Source organism: Apodemus sylvaticus, chromosome X, assembly GCF_947179515.1.
Source record: "Apodemus sylvaticus chromosome X, mApoSyl1.1, whole genome shotgun sequence".
NCBI lineage: Eukaryota > Metazoa > Chordata > Mammalia > Rodentia > Muridae > Apodemus > Apodemus sylvaticus.
Window position 1 is genome coordinate 12,587,556 of NC_067495.1, and position 23,303 is coordinate 12,610,858.

Here is a 23,303-nt window from a genome sequence, read left to right on the forward strand (position 1 = left end):
GTGTGTGTGTGTGTGTGTGTGTGTATTGGGGGGAGGAAGGAGAGACCAAGAGGAACCAGGAGGAGGAATTAGAGAGACAGACAGGAGTGTGAGAGTTTTTTGGGGGCTGTCTAAGGGATTGAGAAGGGCTGGACAAACCAAGAAGGATCCTCAGGTCTAGAAAAACTGAGATGATTCTAGAGGACTCAACACATTCCTGAGAGTTGTCTGAGGGGATCCCGAGGGAGCAAGAAATCGGTTGGGAGTTGTTCACCCTCAAGAGTTCTCAGTCCAGGAGGGCTTGTAATCCCTCAGATGGGTTGGACAGGAGACAGGTAGGGGCATTCAGAGTGCTGGAGATGGGACCAGAGCGGTTTGAAAAAGGCTGAAGGGCTGTTCATACACAGACGACTTACGGGAAAAGAGCCCTGGATTGGAGCCCCCTTGTAGATCACAAAAGGGGACTGGAGCATCTCAAGGGTAGCTATGGAGCCGGAGGTTGTAAAGATGCTAAAAAGTATCTCAGGAGTGACTAGCACTACCAAGAATAGCCCGGGCGGTGTTATCTACAATCTACAGGAGTTCTAGGGAAGGTAGGAGAGGTGAGGACTGGGGTGGGGGACAGGGTAGCTGAAGTGGTATATGGGACTGGCTTATTTCTTAAGAGGCCAGCAGGGAGGATACCCGGAGGGACTTAGAAAGCCTGGTCCATATCTGAAGAGCTCTGGTGAGAAGGAGGGAGCTGGGGAATCCCAACGGGCTGCTCCTCAACTGGACTAAAGTTGGTTCTAGCCCCCTAAGCACATAAGGAAAACTTAAAAGACTATGCTAAGAGGACGGGGGATTCCCTCAAAATAGGTTGGAGAGGGGGCGGGGTAGTGGAAGAAAGTTGGGTGTGTCTTCCGGGAGAGGGGTTGCTGAACCTTGCAGGATGCTGGTGGAGGAGAAGACCAGAAGGCTGGGTCCCACCGCTGAGCGCAGGTCTGAGGTAAACACACACCGAGGAGCTGGTAGTGTGCGCCCAGCCAGGGCAGGAGCAGCACAGGGAGCAGGAGCAATGGAAGCAGTCGCAGCAGCAGCAGCAGCAGGAGGAGGAGGAAGAGAGCAGCTACAGCCAGGCCTAGGAGGGAAAGGTGGCACATGCGGGGGGCGGGGTGGGAGACAGGGGGAGGAGGCTTCTGGGTCCTTGGAAGGAGGCTCTGGAAGGACAGGAAGGTCCCCAGTGGGACCCCTGGGGCACTCTTCGAGGATGGACTAGGGCATGAGGACTGGATCAGGAAAAGACAAGGACAGAGCTCTTGATGGTCCCGTCCCTCTCCCCACGGGCTGTCCTCACCTGTGTCCCCGCTGCAGCAGGAGCAGGAGCAGCAGCAGCAGCAGCAGCAGCAGCAACAGCCTTGGGGCTGGGGGTACCAAATACCGGAGCTCCTGGCCCCCTCTGCAGAGCTGCCGGAGTTCCTCCTCCTCCTCCAGCGCTCTCTCCCCGCCCCTCTGGAGCTTGTCGGGAGATGAAGCGAGAGGCAGGGAGGGGCCATATGGCTCCCAGAGCCCCCTCCCCTAGGATAGCTTGAGAGGGACCCTGGGGAAACTCCGCCTCCTTACAGAGCTGGTTGGGCCTCAGTCGTGTCATCTGGAAAATGGGGGTGGCAGGGAACTTTGCCAGTTCTCCCCACCTCCTACTTCCTGGACTCCCCCTTCTTTCTGCCCAGCTCCTACCCCCACTGCCCCTAGGGGCCCTCACCCCCACCCGTCTGAATCAGCAGCACTTAGCAGAACCAATCGATGGGGAGGCGTCTGTTAATGGCCCCAGAGCGGAGTGCCATGGGGAATGATGCAGTGCTGTGTCCCCTCCCTGCCCCCAGGCTGTGGAAAGGCGGGGGGCGGGGGGGGGGGAGGGAGGACTAGTGGGGATGTTTCTTTAGATGACCAGACCTCCAGATCTGCTCAGGAGGGAGAACAGAGGTCAGGGCCCGATTTCTAAGGCAGACTTTGCCCGTGGGCCTCCAGTAAGCATCTTCCAGTTTGGAGATGCAGAATTATGGGCAAGGCACTACAGATGGGGACAATCCAGCTACCACCCATCTACCCATAGGCCCCTTGCCAAAAAGAGCAAGGCTTTCCATCACCCCTCTCCACAGTGGGCCCGGCTTCTGGGTATCACAAGGCCAAGGGCTGAATCCTCTGGGTTAAGTCTGTGAGTTCTGAGCCCGGCTTTGCCAGGCTTGTCCTTGAGCGGGTGACTTGTTTCCCAGTGGTCAGCTAGACTTATCCCAACTTGACAGTGTCCTTTAGAGCATTCACTGAAGTATCACGATCAGGGCTGGCGTAAGGTAAGGCCTGGCAGGATGCCTAGTCTTAAGTAACTAAAGGTGTGTGAGGCAAATGCGGTAAAGTGGATCTGCCTAGCCTCGTGAGCCATTTACCCATCCATGTTGGTCACTCGCTTCCTTTATATACTCCTTTTCCGCACCCCCCCCCCCCCGCAAAACCAATGGCAATGCCCATTCCTCTGCACACCCACCCGTCCAGAGCCGCCTACTCTCTCCAACCCTTTGCCACCCAAGCATCAATACTCCATTTTTCTCTCAACCACTCCACAGCTTCGCCTGGCATGTATGCATCCAACCTCACCCTTCCCTTTCATTCCCTTCTACATCCAGAATTCCACTCCAGCCATTTCCAGTTTACTCCCAACCCCTCCATAAATCCATCAGTCTACCCATGTGGTTAATTCACCCACTTATCCATTTGTCCACCCCCCAGACACCCATCTGCCCATTAATATCTCCATTTATCTCTACTCTCTCTCCACTTACTGATTCATCTACTCAGTTATTCATCCAGCCATGCATCCATCTACCTATGCATTTATTTCCCTGCCACACAACCACCCACTTATTTATCCCTCGGTCCATCTAACCACTTATCCGCCCTCCCATATGTTTGTCTATCTACACCCTCAACTTTATACACAGCCACCTACACAGCTATCTGTGGATATTTCTGCTCCTCTCTCTTGGAGAGTTCTGTCAGGAAGCAGGAGAGGTAGCAATAGAAGAAAAGGTATAGCCAGAGGTCACCTCCCCAATTCTAGCGCAGTGACCACCCCGCTCCCACCACATCCCTCTTGATTGAAAAGAACGAGACCAGACAGTCAGTGGGTGGGCCCATCTGGCCAGATGGTATTTTGGCCACATAGTCTTTACACACACACTCACACACATACACACACATTGCTGGAACATTGAACATGGACTGCACCCCCACCCAACACCCCCAGTCCCGAATGCAGAGTTGAGCTAGGCTTCCGGACATAAATTAAAAAATAAAATAAAATGAAACAGAGTTGGTCTCTGGGAGGGAGAGCTCATGCAGAGGTGAAGGCAGATGATCCTGGGAACCAGAGCCAAAAAGGAAAACTCCCTCAGGATCTCTTCTCCCCAAGGGCCTCAGCCATACATCAGGGTTGCCAACACCAGCCACATACAGGCCTCTAGCCCCTTTAATGTCCGTCTCCCAAACTATGAGATTTGGTGCCAGCCTCCATATTTTCCCACAACAGCCCAAGGGAGTGAGTGGCATTCTGGAAAGGATTGGGAATAGTTGTAGCCTGTAGGTCTTTAGTTGGCTTCTCCAGGTTCTAGGTCTGGGTCAGGGGACCCCACACATTCCTTGCTGAGCCGCACAATTTCCTGGGATAGAACTTCCATGTCCTAAGAAACAAATGAGCCATCAGGAGCTAGAGGAGGGGAAGAAAGGGGCACAGCTCTGTTAGCAAATATGAGGTGTCGTTTGTAGCTAGATGGCCGGATGGATTCTCAGCACCCAGTGGTATCCGGCCTTGGACAGGAAGATCGACCACCATCTCTTTATAACAAACATGAGCCTGTTTCTTCAAGGCAAGACCTGGCTATGGCTCCTTTAGTGATGAAGGAGTATTTGGGCGGAGGTGTGGGGAGGAATGAATGTGGGGGTGGGCCTATGGCAAGCCGATTGGCTCACCAATGAACTTCGTAGAGGGCAAGAAGGCAGGTAGGTAGGCAAGTGACAAAGAGGTGGGTAAAAGGCAGACTGATGAGTTCATGAAAGACCGACGCATAGGGAAATGGATGGCGGCCTGGCAGCAGGCCAATGGGTAAGGGAGCGAGTGCACGCGTGGGTGGGTGAGTGGGTGAAGGGCAGATGGCAGACTGATAGGCTAACCTGGGAAATTGATTGGAGGGTTAAGAGAGGTGAACACAAAAGGGTGGCAGATGACGGAAGGACATTGCCAGGGACTGTGTGGGTAGGGAAGCAGGCACTTGGAGGGATGGGCGGGCAGGCTGGTGGTCCACACTCGCCTTGTGCAAGTGCATGTTCTTGGTGAGCTGCTCCTCCAACATGTTCTGCAGCTTCTTGTTCATTTCCCGAAGGTTCTCATCGCCTGGCTTCACTAGGTCTCTCAGGACGCTGCCCAGCCCACTTCGGTCTGTGTGGCCTGCTGCCACAGACACATCTGCAAGGGTCCAGGCTGAGCACCGCCCCCGTCGGCAGAGCCGGCTGGGGTTGGTGTGGGGCAGACTGGGCAGAGCCAAAGGAGAGAGGAGGAAAACAGAGGGCGGGCAAGAAGGGAGGGGGGGAGGCAATGTCCTGTTCGGGGGCAGAGGCTTTGACAGGGGGAAAGTTCTTAGTTATGTGACCGAAAAGTAGGATAATAGCTAACTCCTGGGGCATGCGACATACAGGGCACACGGTAAACCCTCAGAGCAGGTGAGCACAGAGGTCAGAGAGGAAAAGGGGGACGAAGGTACAGTGGGCGGAAAGGTACAGAAGGTACGGCTAGGCGTAGGCATGCGCACTTGGAATCCTAGCTCCTGGAAGGTGAAGGCAGGATTGCTGAGAGTTTGAGGCCAGCCTGCGCTACAAAGCAAGTACCAGGCCAGACGAGGCTACAGAGCAAAATCCAGTTTCAAAGAAAGCAGACAAAGAAATAAAAATGGAAATAGAACAAGAAGAGAAGATGAAGAACAGGAACCGAAAAAAAATAAATAAATACGGAGAGAAATAGAAAGCAGGGGACAAAGAAGTGTAGACAGAGAGAGACAGAAGTCCAGGGAAAAGCACTAGAGGAAGGGGGAGGGGCGGGGGAGGGGAATGGCGAGTGTACAAAGCAGAGGCTAGGCAAAAATGCAACGCTTCCCTGCTTCCTCTCCATGGGTCATGAGCTTGTCAGTAGCTTCACTGAGTCTCAAGAGGGGGAAAGGAGCAATGGGACAATGGAAAAAGAGCGGCAGGTGAAGGTTTCACTGTAGGTAAGAGCTGGAGATGGGCACTGACCAATCCGGCTGTCCATGACGTAGGTCTCAATGATGGCGCTTTTCCGGCAGAGGTCTTCCGCCATCGAGGCGCTGCTCACCTCCAGGTGTTTCACCTGCAAGGTGGTCCACCCCATCTCAGGCCCCTCAACTTCCCATTTTGTCCCATGAGGAGGGGACCCAGACCTCTCTCAGACACCCTTCCCACCCGAAGCCCCCCACCCCCAGGGTATTTCATGTGGAGATTAGCAAGCAGCCCAGACAGCACCTTCTCCTCCAGCGTCCATTTCTCCTGCTGTGTCTCAGCCAGCCTCTGAAAGAGCTCGGCCACTTCCTCATCTGACAGCTCAGCAGGCCGAGGGGGCTGGGCCTGAGGGCTACTGGAGAGAGACTATGAAAAAGGAGAAAGAGAAAACTGCAGTTCTCCTCGGTAGGAACGAGGAGCTGGCGGCGCGTGGGCAGGTTGAGGCTCTGGGGCTGGAGGCCCAGGGCCACGCACTTGGCAATCTCAGAAAACTTCACATTTCCTTTGGCTTCAAGGGAGGCAGACAGTGTTATCACCACCACAAGAGCGTTGCGGAGAGGATTGAGGGAAATCCAGCAGCAAATGACATCTAATTCCCAGACGGCAGGAAATGGAAGCAACGGTGGGAAGAGCTAAATGGTACCATTAAGAAGCAAGCAGAGAAAGCTAAAGGCGGGAGGACGCCTGCAGGTCAAACACTCCGCTTTCCTCCACCAGCTGATGTCAAGAAGAGAGGCCCAGAATAGACACAGGAGATGGAAGGGAAATAAGCAAATAACAAGTACAACCAAGGCGTGCTCCGAATGTGAAGTCTAGCCGCCACAAAGGAGAGACACTTTGGCTGAAGTGGAAATTTCCCACCTGGGGAAGGGAAGAGTAAACAACTAACACAAGCAGTCTGCTTGCTCCCCATCTCAATTCTTTGTTCAAACATACATAGCTATTTTTACTATTTTCATTTTTTTTTACTATATTTTTATTTTTACTATTTTATTTATTCACATGTGTCTGTGGTGTGAGTGTATGTATGCCACATGGGTGTGGGAGTCCAAGGAAGACAGAAGCAAGGCTTGGAGTCCTGGAGCTGGGGTTACAGAGAGGCATGAACTGCCTGATATGGGTGTTGCAGTTGGATTTGAACCTGGATCCTCTAGAAGAACAGTCAGTGCTCTTAACTGCTGAGCCACCTCTCTAGCCTCCTAGTTGTTTGTTTGTTTTAATTGAAAAAAAAAGGTTTTAGCTAGGTGGTGGTGTCTAGGGGCTCAGATACCTTCCTCTAGCCTCTGTGGGTACTAGGCACACGTGCTACACAAACATGCATGAAAGTAAAATATTCATACACATCTGAATATGTAAGCACAAAAATCATGAATAAAAATGGAGCTGGAGACACTTCCTGCCCTTCTAGAGGACTCAGGATCAATTCCCAGCACCCACATGACAGCTCACAGTCATCTGTAACTCCAACACCTTCTTCTGGCCTTTTGGGCACAGGACACCAGGCACAAGTAGAATGTGCAAATACACATGCAGGCACCCATTCACATAAAAAATATTTTTTTTAAAAAAGGATTTTAAAAAGGGGGTTGGAAATGTAGCTCAGTAATACAATGTTCACATACAATGTACGAAGACCCTGATTCAAGCCCCGGTACAACAAAGAAAATATCTTTTTAGACAGAATCTCATTATGTTGTCTAGAAGGTTGGCTTCTTTTCTTTTTTTTTTTTTTTTTTTTTTTTTGAGTTGGTTTTTTTTCTTGAGACAGGGTTTCTCTGTATAGCCCTGGCTGTCCTGGAACTCACTCTGTAGACCAGGCTGGCCTTGAACTCAGAAATCCACCTGCCTCTGCCTCCCAGAGTGCTGGGATTACAGGTGTGCACCACCACCACCTGGCTTTATTTATTATTATATATAAGTACACTATAGCTATTCTCAGACACACCAGAAGAGGACATCAGATCCCATTATAGATGCCTGTGAGCCACCATGTGGTTGCTGGGATTTGAACTCAGGACCTCTGGAAGAGCACTCAGTGCTCTTAACCACTGAGCCATCTCTCCAGCCCTGAACTAAGAATTTATAATAATATTCTTTGGGTAATGAAAATATGATATTTATTTTCTGTGGTGGTGCATACCTTTAACTGCACTACTTGGGAGGTAGAGGCAGGCAGATCTGAGCGTTCAAGGCCAGCCTGGTCTACAGAGTAACTTCTAGGATAGTCAAGGCTACACAGAGAAAACTTGTCTACAAAAACACTATTACTATTGCCATCTGTCATATCATGTTCCTTGCCAACCACTTTTTATTTAGATTTTTGTTTTGTTTTGTTTGTTTTTCAATTCCCAGAAACCATCTGTAATGGGATCTGATGTCCTCTTCTGGAGTGTCTGAAGACAGTGGCCTCACATACATTAAATAAATAAATTCTCTTGCAGAGAACCAGGTTGGATTTCCAGCAGCCACAGAGTGGCTCACAATTAGCTGTTCTAACTCCAGTTCCAGGATATCTTCCACCCTCTTCTGGCCGCTTCGGGTACTGCAAGCTGAGGTATCCGGACATACCCCCGTTCTCATAAACTTAGAAAATCAAACTCAGTATTTAAGGGCAGGCAGGGTGGCTCACGCCTTTAACTTCCCACAATGCTCGCACTTTCCAGCACTGGGAGCCGTGGGATTAACCTACAGACTACGAAACAGAGGGGCGCAGAGAAAAAATGGCCTGCCTCCTGGGTGTCAATCGCTCTCAGGCTATGGGTTTGGGGAGCAGCTGACAAAATGCTTTAGTCAGGGGCTGGGGTTGCAGCCCAGTAAAGCAGCATATGTTGACATGTGCTCTGCATGTATGTATATGTGTAAGGCCCTAGGCCCAATCCTCAGTCCGAGAGAGACAGAGACAAACAGACACATACAGAAAGGGAGAAAAAAAACACAAACACAGAAAGAGACAGAGAAGAAATGCTTGTCCAAAGGTTAGTGTAGACAATTTCGAGGGAGGAGAAAATAGGGAACGTCCAGACATCCTTAGAAGGTGACGCTTACCCTGGCTGGGAGGGCTGAACTCTCCTTCTCCTTCAAGATCTCCCGGTAGCTGAAGGAGGAGATGCTACTGCTGTCCCCTGTCTGGGTCCTGCTTGGTGAGTTCATCTCAGAGAGAACCAGCTCCTCAAGGCCTGAGTGGAGAGGAAAAAGCAACCTGGGTCCGGATCGCCTGGAATCTCAGTGGGAAGAGACCTCATCAAAAGACTTGCTAGAGATAGAAAGAGGATGTACCCGGGCAAGCAAACTCAAGGCCTGGACCAGGCCGAAACAAGGCTAGTAACTCTGTTGGCGACAATTTCCAGTGGAAGAAAGGGAAGTGGGTACGGCTAAGGGAAAGGGCTGGGAGTAGACACAGGATTCCCATGGCCAAAGCATGCAAACCGAGATTCGGAGAAAGGAGCCGGACTTGAGCGTGCATGATGGCTCCCACCCACATGCAGGGGAAAGCGCAGGGCAGGAAGCCACAGAGAAGGACACATTCAGAGCAAAATCAGAACAAAGATGGAGTCGGACTTGTAGCCACTTGCCTAGTTCTCAGTCCCATGGAATGGATAAGAACAATGTATAATATAAAACTCTAGACCCAGTGGCAGTGGTGCACGCCTTTAATCCCAGCACTCAGGAGGCAGAGCTAGGTGGATTTCTGAGTTCGAGGCCAGCCTCATCTATAGAATAAGTGCCAGGACAGCCAGGGCTACACAGAGAAACCCTGTTTTGGAAAACTAAACAAAATGAAACGCAAAACAAATAAATAAAATTCTAATCTATTCCCAGCTTGTTAATGTATTAAAACGAGAAATCACTTCAGGGAGGCTGAATGTCTCAGGAGGGAAGTGGTTTGGTGAGAGAGATGCCACTTGGCATGTCGGTTGGACACTTTCTGAGCATGGTGGGACACACACGCAGGCAGATTGCCTGAGCTGAGGCATTCAGGGTCAGCCTGGGCAATGGAGAAAAACCCTGTCCCCACAATGAACCAGAAAGTATTGGTACTGAGTTGGTGACACTGCCCTTATAGCTGCTCCCAGGTATCAGGGAAAGAGAGGGTTTAGTACTCCAAAGGGATCCTCAGAAAGGGTACAGTGCCTAAGTGGGCTCGCCCAGCACCTCGGTTGACAGTCCCAGTTTTCTCTAAGTCTGTCTGAGATCTAAAGCAAGCACTAGACCCAATACTGAACTTGAGTTATTCCAATGTATTTACAGCTACTCCCAACCAAGAAAAGGTAGAAATAATTCCAGTTTTGCGTGGGTATGTCTTCTGCTTTCAGTGGCAGAAGCATCGTGGGTTGAGTTAGCTGTATACTGAAAACAGTACAAAGCCAAACATGGTGTCGGATGTCAGTAGCCAACCTCCTAGGAAGCTAAGGCAAAGAGCCCTGAGTTTGAAATCAGCATGGGCTACAAAGTGATGCTGTCTAAATGATGATTATGAGGAGAAGGAGGAGGAGGAGGAGGAGGAGGAGGAGGAGGAGGAGGAGGAGGAGGAGGAGGAGGAGGAGGATAGCTGTGTACTGCTATTGCCTATGGAAATCTATCTCCCTTGATTCACTCTGAGTGTGTGGAAGGGGGTGACTGGGGGCTGGGTGTGGGGCTTGAATCACAGATCCTAGACTTACATGGTGAGGATTTCTAGAATCCAGGAATGGAAACAGTGGAAAAAGAAGAAGAAATAAAGGCAGATACAAAACAAAAAGAAAGAACACAGACAGAGGAACAGAGAAATCAAGGAGAAGACACACACACACACACACCATTATATGAACTGATCACGGTGTATTTGTATGTTTAGGAACACACACAGACACACACACACACACAAAGCAGACAGTGCAGGGAGAGAAAAGGCAGACAAAATTCAGGCAGGACAAAGGGCTGGAGCAAGGCTCATGGGAGGGGGGTAGGGGGGAGGGATGGGGGGGGGGAACGGACGGAAGGCTGCCGAAAGGCTCAGCTTCCAAGTGGCCCGGCCTCTCACCTGTGCGGCTCTTGCTGTTAGTGAGGATCTCCTGCAGCCGCTCCTGCAGCTTATCAGCCCGCTTCCGCTCCAGATGCAGCTGCCTCTTAAGGTCTTTGAGCTGCAGGTAAGGGACAGGGTGGGGTGAGAGCTGTGGCCTACACGGCACCCATAAAGAACGGGGAAAGGTCACAGGCCTTGCTAGCTTACCACAGCGCTGCCTTTCTTTTCTAGGATCCGCTGCCCATCCACTGTGTCCTTTACTTCCTGTGGTTTGAGAAGGCACAGCTGGGCAGATGTTGGCACAGTCGTGTGCAGCGTATCCTGCCTCCCTGCCCCGCCTCATTCTGCAAGCTTAGGCCATGCTGTGTCTGGGACCACAGATATACCACAGACCTGCTTCAGGTCGCTGATGGTCTTCACGTGGCCATCTCGCTCCTCCTGGGCCTGCTGCAGTTGATCCCGCACAATCTGAAGCTCTTCCTCCTTGCCCTGCAAAGCCAACGCCAGCTCAGGCAACTGCCTCAGACACCCCTGTTCTCCTGCAGGGGTACCCGGTACCCGGAGACGGGAGCACCATCATTCGAGAGGCACCTTCAGCTTGGCGGCATGCTCCTCCCGGCACTGCTTGAGGGTTTCCTCTTGTTCCTGTTGCTGCTGCTGCAAGGATTCCTGGAAGAAGAGTCCCACGTCTGTTCATGGTCCCCACAAGACAGCATGTCCAGTAACACGTGTCAAGTAAATTTCAGACAAGTTCTTTGGGTATTTATGAAAACACCTTTTTATTACATGGCCCACACTGGCCCTGAACTCTTTTTTTTTTTTTTTTTTTTTTTTAAGATTTACTTATTTATTATATGTGAGCACACTGTAGCTGTCTTCAGACACTCCAGAAGAGAGCATGGGATTTTAGTACGGATGGTTGTGAGCCACCATGTGCTTACTGGGATTTGAACTTAGGATCTTTGAAAGAGCATTCGGTGCTCTTAACCACTGAGCCATCTCTCTCCAGCCCCCTGAACTCTCAACCCTACCTCAAGGCTCCTGAGTGCTGGGATTTACTGGGAACTCACTGCCACTCTTATAGGAAACAGCATAGGCCTTTAAGGCAGGAATAGGAAGTGGAAAACTAACTATACCATTCCCATAGTAGAGCAAGTGATTTGCATTGATATTTTCTTTCTTTAACAAGACAACACTACGTGCATGTCAGTAACATTCAAATGGCTGTACATATATTAAGTCATTTTCTGTACTGTTTCTGAAATATCTAGACAATAAGTCATTATTTTCATCATTAATTTTGTTTTGTTTTTCGAGACACACAGGGTTTCTCTGTGTAACAGAACCTTGGCTGTCTTGGAACTAGATTTGTAGACCGGGGAGTTCTTGAACTCACAGAGCTCTGCCTACCTCTGCCTCCCAGGCGCTGGGATTAAAGGGGTGTGGCGCCATGTCTGGCTCATGCTAACCATGTGGTCTACCGTGAGCTACATGCTCAGTCTCTCCTGTCCCCTTTCTGCCAAAGCTGCGAATGGGTCATAGAAAGATGAGATACATTGCATAAGATCATACGGCTAGGAAGTGGCCCAGTGGGGCTGGAGAGATGGCTCAGTGGTTAAGAGCACTGACTGCTCTTCCAGAGGTCCTGAGTTCAAATCCCAGCAACCACATGGTGGCTCACAACCATCTGTAACTGGATCAGATGCCCTCTTCTGGTGTGTCTGAAGACAGCTACAGTGGACTTACATGTAATAAATCTTAAAAAAAAAGGGAAGTGACCCAGTGAGCATTCAAACTTAGGGAGACACCCAGCTTGAGTGTATATTCTTCTCTGCTACACATGAGTTTTCCAGGGGAAAAAAAAAAGCTATAATGTTTTTTGTTTTTTTGTTTTTTTTGGCAGAGGACACCATGCACAATCTAGGAGAAAGAAATGCCTGCTCAAATCTCCACCTAACCCGCTGTGCACCTTCCCCAGGTGCCACCAACTCACCTCAGCTTCCTTCAAGCGCCGTTCAAACCAGCCCTTGGCTCCATCCATGGAGTGTACCTGAGCCTGGAGTTCTTCCACTGTGTGCTGAAGATTTTCTAATTCCCTTGTTCGAGCCTGGAAGGAGAACCCAGACAGGAGTCGGGCAGCAAAGGACTGGCCACCTTTGCATATCACCTACCTGCCACCATGTCACCAGCAGCAACGCCATGGTCCTCAGCTATTAGAGGAGAAAGGGTATTGTTACCGCACCCACCTTCTCCTCGCGAATCTGCCCCCGGAGCTCGTCCTCCTGCCGTTTCTTGTCCTCATGCAACTCCCGAAGCTCACGCTCATAGCGGGCTCGCACCCCCAGCATCTCCTTCTCATGCCGTAACCGAACAGCCCCCAGTTCTTCTTTGTGCTGGGTCTTCTCCTGCAGTGTCTCCATGGCTAGCTCATCCAGCATGACCTTCCTTTTCTCAGCACTCTGGGGACCAGGACAGTGGGCCAAGAGAGTGGCAATTAACTTTATCTCCCAACACCACAAAACGACCATGATTCTATTCTATGCCCAAGGAACTAGCCGGACTCCACCTCTTCCCCGGCCCTTCAAACTGGCTGAGTCATTCACCAGTCTTTTTGGAAATGATCATTCCTCTCTTCTCTTTCCCTTGCCAAGATTTGGCTATAACACTTCCTGCCCTCGTGGACTAGGCCATCTCGTTCCCTCTTCCCATGATGCCCCACCTTCCGGGCTTCCTGGAGATCCTGGGTCAGCTGCTCCTTCTCCTGCCCTACTTCTTGAAGTTGTTCCAGCAGCCGGCTATTGGCCCTTAAGGACTCCTAATTCAGGAGAGAAGAGGACGTTGGAAGAGAGTCCCTGGTAGGCAGGGACCTATGAGCCACCACACTTCTGGTAGACCATCCCCCGAATAAAGTAGGTGTTCTAATCTTAATCATAATGGGAGAGATGACAGACACTGTTGTGTGCGCCTCGGTACTGTCTTCCCTGCTCCCTTAGCAACAGAATTTATACTTGGGAATGGGACAGTCTAAAGTACTTCTCCCTTCATAGACAGGTAGGGCCATGTGACTCACTTCTTGCTCCTTTGTATTCTCTTCTTTTTTTGACACAGGGTCCCACTATGTAGCCCTGGCTTGCCCGGAACTCTCTATGTAGACGAGGCTGGCCTGGAACTCATCTGCCTCCCAAGTGCCAGGCTACATTGCTTTCTATTTTTTGGGACAAAATGTTCCGTCAAAAGTCTTTTTCTTGAGATAGGACCTTATTTCAAACTTGCTATGTAGGCAACAGTGACCCTGGACTCCTGATTCTGCCTTTACCTCCCAGATCATAGGTATTAGATGTCATGGCTGGATAAGTTTTCTCCTCCTTCCCTTCCTTCTTCCTTTCTTTCTTTTTGTTTGTTTGTTTGTTTTGTTTTGTTTTGTTTTGTTTTAAGACAGGGTTTCTCTGTGTAGTCCTGACTGTCCTGGAACTCACTCTGTAGACCAGGCTGGCCTCGAACTCAGAAATCCGCCTGCCTCTGCCTCCCAAGTGTCAGGATCAAAGGTGTGCACCACCACACCTGACTCTCTTCTTTCTTTTTTTCCTCTCTTTCTCTCTCTCCCTCCCTCTTTCTTTTTTTCTTTTTTTCTTTTTTTTTCTTCCTTTCTTTCTTTCTTTCTTTCTTTCTTTCTTTCTTTCTTTCTTTCTTTCTTTCTTTCTTTCTTAACAAGTAAGCAAATAAGCTCTGGCAAGTTTTTTTTTTTTTTAAACAAAAACTGCCAGGGCCTAATTTCTCCAGGGGCCAGAGAGATGGCTCAGAACAGAGCACTGACTGTTCTTCCAAAGGTCCTGAGTTCAATTCCCAGCAACCACACGGTGGCTCACAACCATCTGTAATGGGATCTGATGCCCTCTTCTGGTGTGTCTGAAGACAGCTACTCATATAAATGAAATAAATTTAAAAAAAGAAAAAGAAAAAGAAAAACTTCCCAGGTTTGCTTTTCACCAGTCTGTTCTAATATCAGAATCCCAGGATCAACAAAGCTAGTGTGCATGCTCTGTAATGTCTTCCACATGCTGTGCCACTGTAGTGACGGACAACAGTTTTGGCCAACATGGAGTAATGGTATTCTATTTCAGATTGCCTCAAAAACAGGTGTGTTGGAACGAATAGCCAATTTTCTTTTTCCCTGTTTGGTCATCTTCAGAGTATGCTTGTATCCTGGCAAGCACTTTCTGGTCTTCTTAACAAACTGGAGACTAGAGTTGACCGGCCCCAGAGGCTTCTCATCCTCTTTACAGCCACCACTGTTCCGGCTAAAGTGCAGGCCAGCCCCCAGCCAAGAGCGGCCGCCCAGAGGGTTGAGTCCGAGAAAGGCTGTTTTCTTTTTTCTTTCTTTCTTGTTGGTTTTGTTTCGAGTCAGAATCTCCCTATGTAATCCTGGTTGTCCTGGAACTTATGTGGACCATGCTGGCCTCAAACTCACAGAGATCTACCAGTGCTGGGAATAAAAGCAGGTACCACCACCACATCTGGCCCCTGTTTTCTTTTTTGAGACTGGGTCTTGATTCCTTAATTGAAACAATCCTACCTCAGTTTCCCAAGTAGCTAGGAATAGAGGTGAGCACGACTGGGCCCAGTTAGAATTCGTATCTAGAATTGGTAAGTGTAACTTAAGTCTTTATTATTATGATTTCTTTGTTTTTGAGACAGGGTCCCACTATGGATCTTTAGTTGGACTCAAGCTCATACAGATATATCTCTGTCTTTGCCTCCTTAGAATAAAGGCCACCATTATGACTGTTTTTTTTTTTCTACCCAGGCTGGCCTCAAATTCACAATCCTCCTAAGCTTTTTATTCTTTAACTTTTACTTATCTATTTATTTTATGCGTACAGGTGTTTTGCCTGCATGTATGTCTGTATCCTACATGCATGTCTGGTGCCTGTGGAGGCCAGAAGAGGGCAGCAGACGCCCCAGAATTGGAGTTCAGAGAGTGGTGAGCTACCAGGTGGGCACTGAGAACTGAATCACCGTCCTGTGGAAGAGCAGCCAGTGCTCTTAACTGCTGAGCCACCTCTTCAGCCCCGTGTGAGTTTTCTGAGTGCTGGGATTACAGGCCGGAACCAGCAGAGTCAGCCAAGCATGTTCTCAAAAGAAAGGAAGGGCCTCCTTACTACTATTCCCTGCCCCCTTTCGTCTTTCCTTCCACATACAATGTAAATATGAAGGTGAAACAGTTCCAAAGACTGTCCTGGAAGCAAAGCACAGGTCTGTGTCAAAGGCTGTAAACTGGCAAGGGAGAAGGAACCTAGCTCCCTGGTGACCGGATATCCATAATTCAGGACAGGTGTGGAGGCTCATGCCTATAATAGGAGCTCTTGGGAGACTGAGACAGGATGACTACCATGAATTTGAGGCTAGCTTGGGCTACACACGAGTACCAGGCTAGCCAGGAACATATACCAAACAACTGTCTCAAACAAAATAAACAAAAGAGAAAGAAGACTCCACCATCACTGGCATCATTCGTCCCCAAATGGCCTACTTGGTCCCATCTACCTCTCACTTCTGATTTCATTTCCTTCAGCCACGGTCTCTCACCATAGCTGCTGCTCACAGTTTTTGGATCCTCTGGCTAGCTCCTAAGCCCCAGCTACCCTGGCATCACCTCACCCCCTCTCAGCAGCATGGGCATACTTTTCACATGGTGCTGGATTCTGAACTTGGGTCTTTATACTTGCTCTTGTTACTAAGTACTCTTGCCCATTGAACCATCTCACTGACTGTGCCCCCCACCCCCGATTCTGCCCCTGCGCACCTTGATACAACTCTCCTATGTAGCCCAGACTGGTGTCAATCTTCCTATGTAACTAGGATGACTTTGAACTTCTGATCCTCCTTATTTTGTTATATGTGTGTGATCCTAAGAACTGAGATCACGAGCCAGGCGGTGGTGGTGCACACCTGTAATCCCAGCATTCTGGGAGGCAGAGGCAGGCAGATTTCTGAGTTCGAGGCCAGCCTGGTCTACAGAGTTAGTTCCAGGACAGCCAGGGCTACAGAGAGAAGCCCTGTCTCAAAAAACAAAACAAAACACAAAAAAACCCTGAGATCACAACATAAATATCACAGGGCCTGGTTTATGCAGTGCTGTGGATGAAACCCAGGGCTTTGTGCACACTGTACAAGTACTCTGTTGACTAAGCCGTATCACCAGTCCTAAATCTTGTATGTGTGTGTATAGTGTGTGTGTATATATATGTGTGTGTGAGAGAGAGAGAGAGACAGACAGACAGACAGAGTCTTAGCCCTTTCTGTCCTGAAACTCACTACATAGACCAAGCTAGCCTTGAACTCAGAGATCTGTCTCTCAAGTGCTAGGTCTAGCCCCAAATTTCTTTCTTAATCCCATATTATTCTAGTTTCTCCAGGATAAGCATCCTTCATCCTAAAACTTAAAATCTGAAACTTTTTTTTGTTTCTTTCAGACAAGGTCTTACTATGTAGCCTTGAATGGCCTAGTATTCACTATGCAGCCAATACTGGCCTACAGCATATGGGAATCCTGCCTCAGCTACATGAGTGCTAGGATTATAGGCATACAGCAGTATATATGGCTTAAAATCTGAAATTTTGTGAGTCTGCACATAAAGCCACATATGGGAATTGCATACCTGACCACCAATGCACACCTCTGATCTCAGCAGTCGGGTGGCAGAGACAGGTGGATTTCTGTGAGTTCAAGACCAGCCTGGTCTACAGAGCAAATACTAGGGCAGCCAGGGCTACACAGAGCTCTACTTCATCTCAGAAAAAGGGCAGGGGCACTAAAAATATTGACAAATGAAACAAAATCTGAAGCAAGCATAAAAGCATTACGTATGAGAGACATTCAATTTGTACATTATGGTACCAGAATGGAAACTCTGATTAACTGAGGAAACTCAGTTTTGCAGAAGGAAAACTACCCAGGTCAGGACTTATTGGTGCTAGGATGTTAAGAAGCCAGCCAGGAATTCAGGTTTCCCCTGACTTCAAAGTCTTCTCACCATTCCTCAAAAGCAAGTCACTGCACTAGTACTAAGTGAGCCACACAACAGGTCAGAAGAAGCTTCACCTGGAGCTGGGAGTTGAGGTCATCTTTCTGTCCCATAAGCTCTTCATATTCAGCCTGACGATGCTGTAACTCAGACGCCAATTCAGTGGTCTGTTCCCGAAGCATATTCAGTTCTTGTGTCTTTGCTGTCTGGATCTGGAGAATGTGGTAATGGTGGGCAAAGGAATTGCAGGGAGCCTTAAGGCCCAGGAACCCCTGGACCTCCCAGTTCCAGGGAGACAGAGAGAGGAGTGGGAAGGGAGGAAGAAAGACAAGGTTTAAAACGGAAAAGCAGGGAGAGGAGTGAAACATTCGTGCAATAAATACTATGCAGTGATAAAAGAAGCCATGTAACATACGGGTAAAGCTCACAGACACAAAAGTACCAGAAAGCAGGCAAGGACAGACGAGCATCCATTCCATTTATAGGAAGTTAAAGAACAAGCAAATGAATTTATATTGTTAAAGGTCAGAGTACTAGTTACTTCCAGGGATATGCTAACTGGAAGGCTAAGTAAAGGAATCTTCTAACATACTGAAAAGTGCTCCATATCTTCTTCTGGAAGGTAGTACACAGAATAATAAAGGAACATGGACAGACACATTGGATTTACTGAGTGTACACTTAAGATTATTATATCTCAAGCACTTTATCATAGAGAAACGTGACTGACTACCCAGAAAAGCAGAAGTAGATGGAGAAGGCTAGAAGCCAACAGAAAGGGAGAACAAAAACAGAGACCACAGAAGGGGAAAGGGCCCAGATCACCCTGGCCAGACGTGGACCAAAAGGGAGAGAGAGAAAGGAAACAGGGAGAGATCAGCAAGGGCTCCCAGGTAACCTGTACCTGCTCCAGAGCAGCCAAGCTAGTCCTCAAGGCATTGTTCTCAGCCAACAGCCCTTCCACTTGTTCCTGCGCATCTGCACTCTGGCTGGACACCTGGCCCCACCCCCACGACAGGTGAGAGCAGGTCCAGAACAGAGGGACAGGACCTACCCGCAGCCAAGAAAGAAAGGAGACAGACACACAGACACACAGACACACAGACCAGGACTAGGAAGAGCAAGACCCCCTTGGGCCATGCTTGCCTATAAGATACCAACTCAGCCTGCTCGCCACCCTCGACCCCAGCTCCCAAGCCCACCAAGTACAACATACCTGATCTTGCAGGGCCCGCAATGCTGCTGCATGCTCCAGGCGTTCCCCCTGACGTTGATCTCTTAGCTCTGCCAAGCTCTGTGGGAACAGGGATGTCAGGTAACCCCATTCCAGACCTCATCCTTCCCTAGGTGGTCACAGAGGGAGTCCGTGTATCTGTGACCACCTAAAAGCATGCTCTTGGCATCTGTGAGTCTTGGACTAGCTGTCAGAGATTTCAGGTTCACCCAGACCCCAAGTGATAAATACATCATTTACACATAGAGCTCTCAAACATAGTCCCTCCCTCTTTCTCAGCCTTTGAGCATCTTGGACACACCTAAGTTCCTGACCCTAACTTCTGAGGGGCTCAGACTCATCCAGATTCCAGTTTGGGGACACTAGGAGTTTCAGTCCCCAGGGACTGTAACTACTCATCTCCAGAACCTAACCACCAGGAGCTGCTGATAAACTTAACCCCAATGTCCCAAGCTCAGGAGCTCAGTTCACACGGATACTTAGCCCCAGATCCTACAGATCTCAAACTCACAACCTCCGTTTCCAGTCCTCGAAGAAGTATCAGACTGACCCATCTCCAACACCGTTCTGGTTTCCTCTCGCTGGGATCTTTAACCCTAGATCACCAGCAGCTCCTGAGGGGTTTTTTTGTTTTGTTTTGTTTCTTTGTTTGTTTGTTTTTTCCTAGAGGGGGTTTCTCTGTATAGCCCTGGCTATCTTGGAACTTACTCTGTAGACCAGGCTGCCTCTGCCTCCCAAGTGCTGGGATTACAGGCATGCGCCACCACACCCAGAGCTCCTGAGGTTTTTATCCAGAATTGATCCTGGCTCTCACATTGCAGTTTTCTGGGGTCCCTGCACCATATTCTTAGAAACCTCAGACTAGTCTCCTCTCAAGTGAAACCCAGAGGCTACCCAAGGACTTCAAGACCACCCAACTCACATGAACACCTCACTTCCTAAACATCATAGAACCAGACCCTGAAGGTCTCAACTGTGCTCTGCCTCCAGCCGCAACCACCCCATACTTAAAAGTCCACTGTCGACTCAACCCTCACACCTTTGACCCCTGAAATTTTCAAATGTCCCAACATTTAAAAAAAAAAATTTTTTTTGAAACAGGGTTTCATTATTTGTCTCTGACTGGCCTCAAACTCAGAGATCCAATTGCCCCTGCCTCCGCCTTTGCCTCCTTAGCACTGGGACTAAAGGCATGCGCCACCACTGCTCGGCTGATATCACAGCTTTTAAAGGTTTCAGCATCACCAGACTCTTCCTTCCTTCCTTCCTTCCTTCCTTCCTTCCTTCCTTCCTTCCTTCCTTCCTTCCTTCCTTCCTTCCTTCCTTCCTTCCTTCCTTCCCCTAAGACAGGGTTTTCTCTGTGTAACAACCCTGGCTGTCCTGGAACTCACTCTATAGAGCAGGCTGGCTTTGAACTCACAGAGTTCTCTGCCTCCCGAGTGCTGGAATTAAAGGCATGTGCCATTAGCTCCCACCTGCATCACTCAGTTTCTTTCTTTTTCTTCTTTTTTTTTTTTTGGATTTGGTTATTTCGAGACAGGGTTTCTCTGTATAGCCCTGGCTGTCCTGGAACTCACTCTGTAGACCAGGCTGGCCTCAAACTCAGAAATCCGCCTGCCTCTGCCTCCCAGAGTGCTGGGATTACAGGTGTGTGCTACCACTGCCCGGCTCATCACCCAGTTTCTAAAGTGAGAGTTTCATAGCTACATTCACCCTAATTCCTGAACCTAGACCCCATCGAGAGTTCTGACTCATACACACTTGTGGTATGCAACCAGAGTCCCTAGACTCCTGCTTCAGGAATCTCCGATTCATGTAAACTCTCATCCCAACTCCTAAGGCTCTCGAGTTTCTGAGTTCCTATTTTTCTAGCTCCTAGAGGGCTTACTCATACTTATCAGGTTGCTCTAGCTATACATCTCAGATATCCCAATCAGCCTCCAAAGACCTCATACCTCCCCCAACTGCCAGCCCTGGTTCTCCACTCAGGGGATTTTGGGAATCAGCCCCATTACCTGATTGGCAGCCTCAAGTTCCTGCTGTAGTTTCTGGGTGCGAGCCAACTGGGCTTTCAGATCAGCTTCCTTCCGCTGTTGCAATTCTTCAATTTTGTTCCTAGGGGTGGCGAGGATAGTGTACACTAGGCATGGCTAGAAGCCCGCTCTCCCATCTCTACCCCTGGGATCTTTGCTTAGTTTGCCTGGGCATGGTCCCTGTTTTTCTGCTACTGACAAACCCCAGTAGTTACCTGCTGTCATTAAACAGTGTTTCCTTCTCTGTCTGCAGACGGCAAAAACTGGGCACAGAAAAACAAGCCAACGATGTGTCATTCCCACAAGCCAACCCTCCCTCTCTAGGCCCCCAAAACTCTGGAAAAGAAAACTATACCTTTCTTGTTTCTTTTTCAATTTCTCAGAGAGCTGAGGGAGAAAGAGGAAGGAATCAGACAAATAAGAATAATGACAAAAGAAAATAAACAATAACATTTATAGATACTTCATACCGAGTCCTTCCTACAAGTCAGGTTTTACTTAGGATATTCTTGCAGAATTCTCAGAACATCCTTGAGAACTGAAAACTACCGATTTTACAAGTGGGTAAACTGAGTCTCAGAAGGGTTAAGCAATTTGATGGCTCAGTTGTCAACAGCAGCAACATCATCTCCAACTACCTCCCCTGGAATCCAAAGACCATTATTGACACACACACACCACAAAGTGGTGCCAATGGCCACATCCCAGAATGGCTAGGCTGGGAGGCCTGGAAAGTAGGATCCTGATTGGTTGTCTTGGCCCTGGGCCCCTAGGTTCTAAAGACATTCTTATATGGATGAATTGGCAAAGCTTCGAAGCAACAAGAGATGGGGTCCGCCATGCACAGGGGAGAATGGGACCACATTAGCCTATTCCACAATGGAAGTAACTCTGAGATTTGCGAGCCTGTTTCACACATGATCAACTTGAAGCTCTGAGGGCTTTCTGCTCCTCTGCTGTCAGGAGAAAGCCAGGCTGTGGCAAACCCCACCTTAGCAAGTTCCTCCTGTAGTCTGGAGGTTTCGGCTTGCTTTGAGCTCTGCGGGTGGTGGGGGGGGGAAGACAAGGGATGGAGTTGTTATCAGCAAGGAAGGAGGAAGGCCTCTAATTTTGCCTGTCCCGCCTCCCTTTAGCCCATGAGATGGTGATGTCACAGACATCTCTATGGGCCCACAGGTGACAGGTAAGGCATCTGCTGTCTCCCAGCACCCCAGTCCCAGGAGAGCCAGATTTACCTCTAAGCCTTGTAGCTGTTCCCAGAGCAATTTTTTTTCTTCTCGCTCCATTTCCCATTTCAGCTCCACTTCTGCCAATGGAATGGGAGCCAGGGGAGTGGGGAGTACATCTCCTGGGCGATCCCCTTGGCCCTCACTGACAGCAGAGGGTCTCACAGCCTCTTTCCCATAGCGTTCCTGCAGTGCTGTTGAGAACAAGATGGTTTGATAAATGACATCGTCTCTGAAGTCCCTCGCCACATCTTAAATACAGGGAGAACTATTTATCCTTTAGCCTCTCAGGCTGCTCAGGACTCTGCCCCAAAGGAAGCCTCATTCAGGCCTGTCACAAATAATTCTTGAGAACCACCAACCTCAAAAATCCTATCTACCATGTTCCATTCCATACTTGCATATATAACCTAATTCCTACTCATATTGGACCTGGCCTCATACCTGATCATGGAACCATTACCATGGTAACCTAGTAAGCCCCAGCTATTCACCAAAGGCCATGTGTGAGGCCCTTCACACATTCTCCCAAGGTGCCTTTCTGCTTTCATCCCATACCCAACTTACAATCTGGGCTCAGAATCTCCCCAGTTTCCTGGTTGTTCATAGTCAGCATCTGAATCTCCTTTTCTTTCTTTCTTTCTTTCTTTCTTTCTTTCTTTCTTTCTTTCTTTCTTTCTTTCTTTCTTTCTTTCTTTCCTTCTTTCCTTCTTCCTTCCTTCCTTCCTTCCTTCCTTCCTTCCTTCCTTCCTTTCTTTTTTTTGGGTTGTTTGGATTTTTGGGTTTTTTTGAGACATGGTTTCTCTGTATAGCCCTGGCTGTCCTGGAACTCACTCTGTAGACCAGGCTGGCCTTGAACTCAGAAATCTGCCTGCCTCTGCCTCCCAAGTGCTGGGATTACAGGCATGGGCCACCACCGCCCGGCTGCATCTCCTTTTCAACATTCAGTCTGCTATTCTCTAACATCTGCTGTGTACCAGACACCAAACTAATACAGAATGAAACCACTTAATTGCTCCATTTTCCTGGCATAGACATTCTGGTGTACTGTGTAGATGAGCATTAGACCCAGAGAGATAAAATGCCCTCCAAAATCGAAAATCATATACTAGTTCAGGTAAGGCCAAGTCTCCCTCTGAAATTTCTTCTTTCTCCCATAAGAGGACTATATCCATCCTGGCTCCGCTCAAGTCTATATTCCTGGAAGGCCTCCATGTACCTGCCATGTTCTTCTGCAAGGCTGTGTTCTCTGCCTGCAGCCTCAGCAACTCCCCGTCCACATGTGGTCCAGCTGCTCCAGCTGCTCCAGCTGCTCCAGCAGCCCCCTCCTTGAGTTGTCTGTTTTCCAACTCCAGCTGCTCCAACTGGCTGCAGAGCTGAGCAGGGGGACAGAGACGGCAGAGGCACAGCAAATCAGAACAGTATCCACCACAGCACAAACAGCATTTGGCCGCTCCATGTAGAATTCATCACACTCCCACGAGA

The 23,303-nt window shown here is 49.0% G+C and overlaps 1 protein-coding gene across 12 annotated transcripts in view; it reads right to left on the reverse strand.

Annotated features, from left to right (window-relative positions):
* Positions 1 to 3,133: 3,133 nt before the first annotated feature.
* Positions 3,134 to 23,303, reverse strand: part of Gripap1 (GRIP1 associated protein 1) — a 29,580-nt gene continuing 9,410 nt past the window's right edge. For 6 of the 12 annotated variants that reach the window (XM_052170621.1, XM_052170616.1, XM_052170618.1 and 3 more), the window contains 21 exons: positions 23,038 to 23,194; positions 21,828 to 22,012; positions 21,584 to 21,631; positions 20,948 to 20,979; positions 20,808 to 20,855; positions 20,575 to 20,674; positions 18,542 to 18,619; positions 18,230 to 18,322; positions 17,403 to 17,537; positions 13,020 to 13,115; positions 12,547 to 12,759; positions 12,294 to 12,407; positions 10,892 to 10,969; positions 10,694 to 10,789; positions 10,508 to 10,564; positions 10,319 to 10,418; positions 8,344 to 8,474; positions 5,542 to 5,664; positions 5,296 to 5,389; positions 4,320 to 4,474; positions 3,134 to 3,692 (listed from right to left, as the gene is read on the reverse strand). In XM_052170621.1, coding sequence (XP_052026581.1) covers positions 3,600 to 3,692; positions 4,320 to 4,474; positions 5,296 to 5,389; positions 5,542 to 5,664; positions 8,344 to 8,474; positions 10,319 to 10,418; positions 10,508 to 10,564; positions 10,694 to 10,789; positions 10,892 to 10,969; positions 12,294 to 12,407; positions 12,547 to 12,759; positions 13,020 to 13,115; positions 17,403 to 17,537; positions 18,230 to 18,322; positions 18,542 to 18,619; positions 20,575 to 20,674; positions 20,808 to 20,855; positions 20,948 to 20,979; positions 21,584 to 21,631; positions 21,828 to 22,012; positions 23,038 to 23,194 — 2,226 coding nt within the window. In that variant the 3' untranslated portion in view covers positions 3,134 to 3,599. The remainder of the gene's footprint in view (positions 3,693 to 4,319; positions 4,475 to 5,295; positions 5,390 to 5,541; positions 5,665 to 8,343; positions 8,475 to 10,318; positions 10,419 to 10,507; positions 10,565 to 10,693; positions 10,790 to 10,891; positions 10,970 to 12,293; positions 12,408 to 12,546; positions 12,760 to 13,019; positions 13,116 to 17,402; positions 17,538 to 18,229; positions 18,323 to 18,541; positions 18,620 to 20,574; positions 20,675 to 20,807; positions 20,856 to 20,947; positions 20,980 to 21,583; positions 21,632 to 21,827; positions 22,013 to 23,037; positions 23,195 to 23,303) is intronic. The other 6 variants (XM_052170617.1, XM_052170612.1, XM_052170619.1 and 3 more) reach the window with 4 other exon arrangements.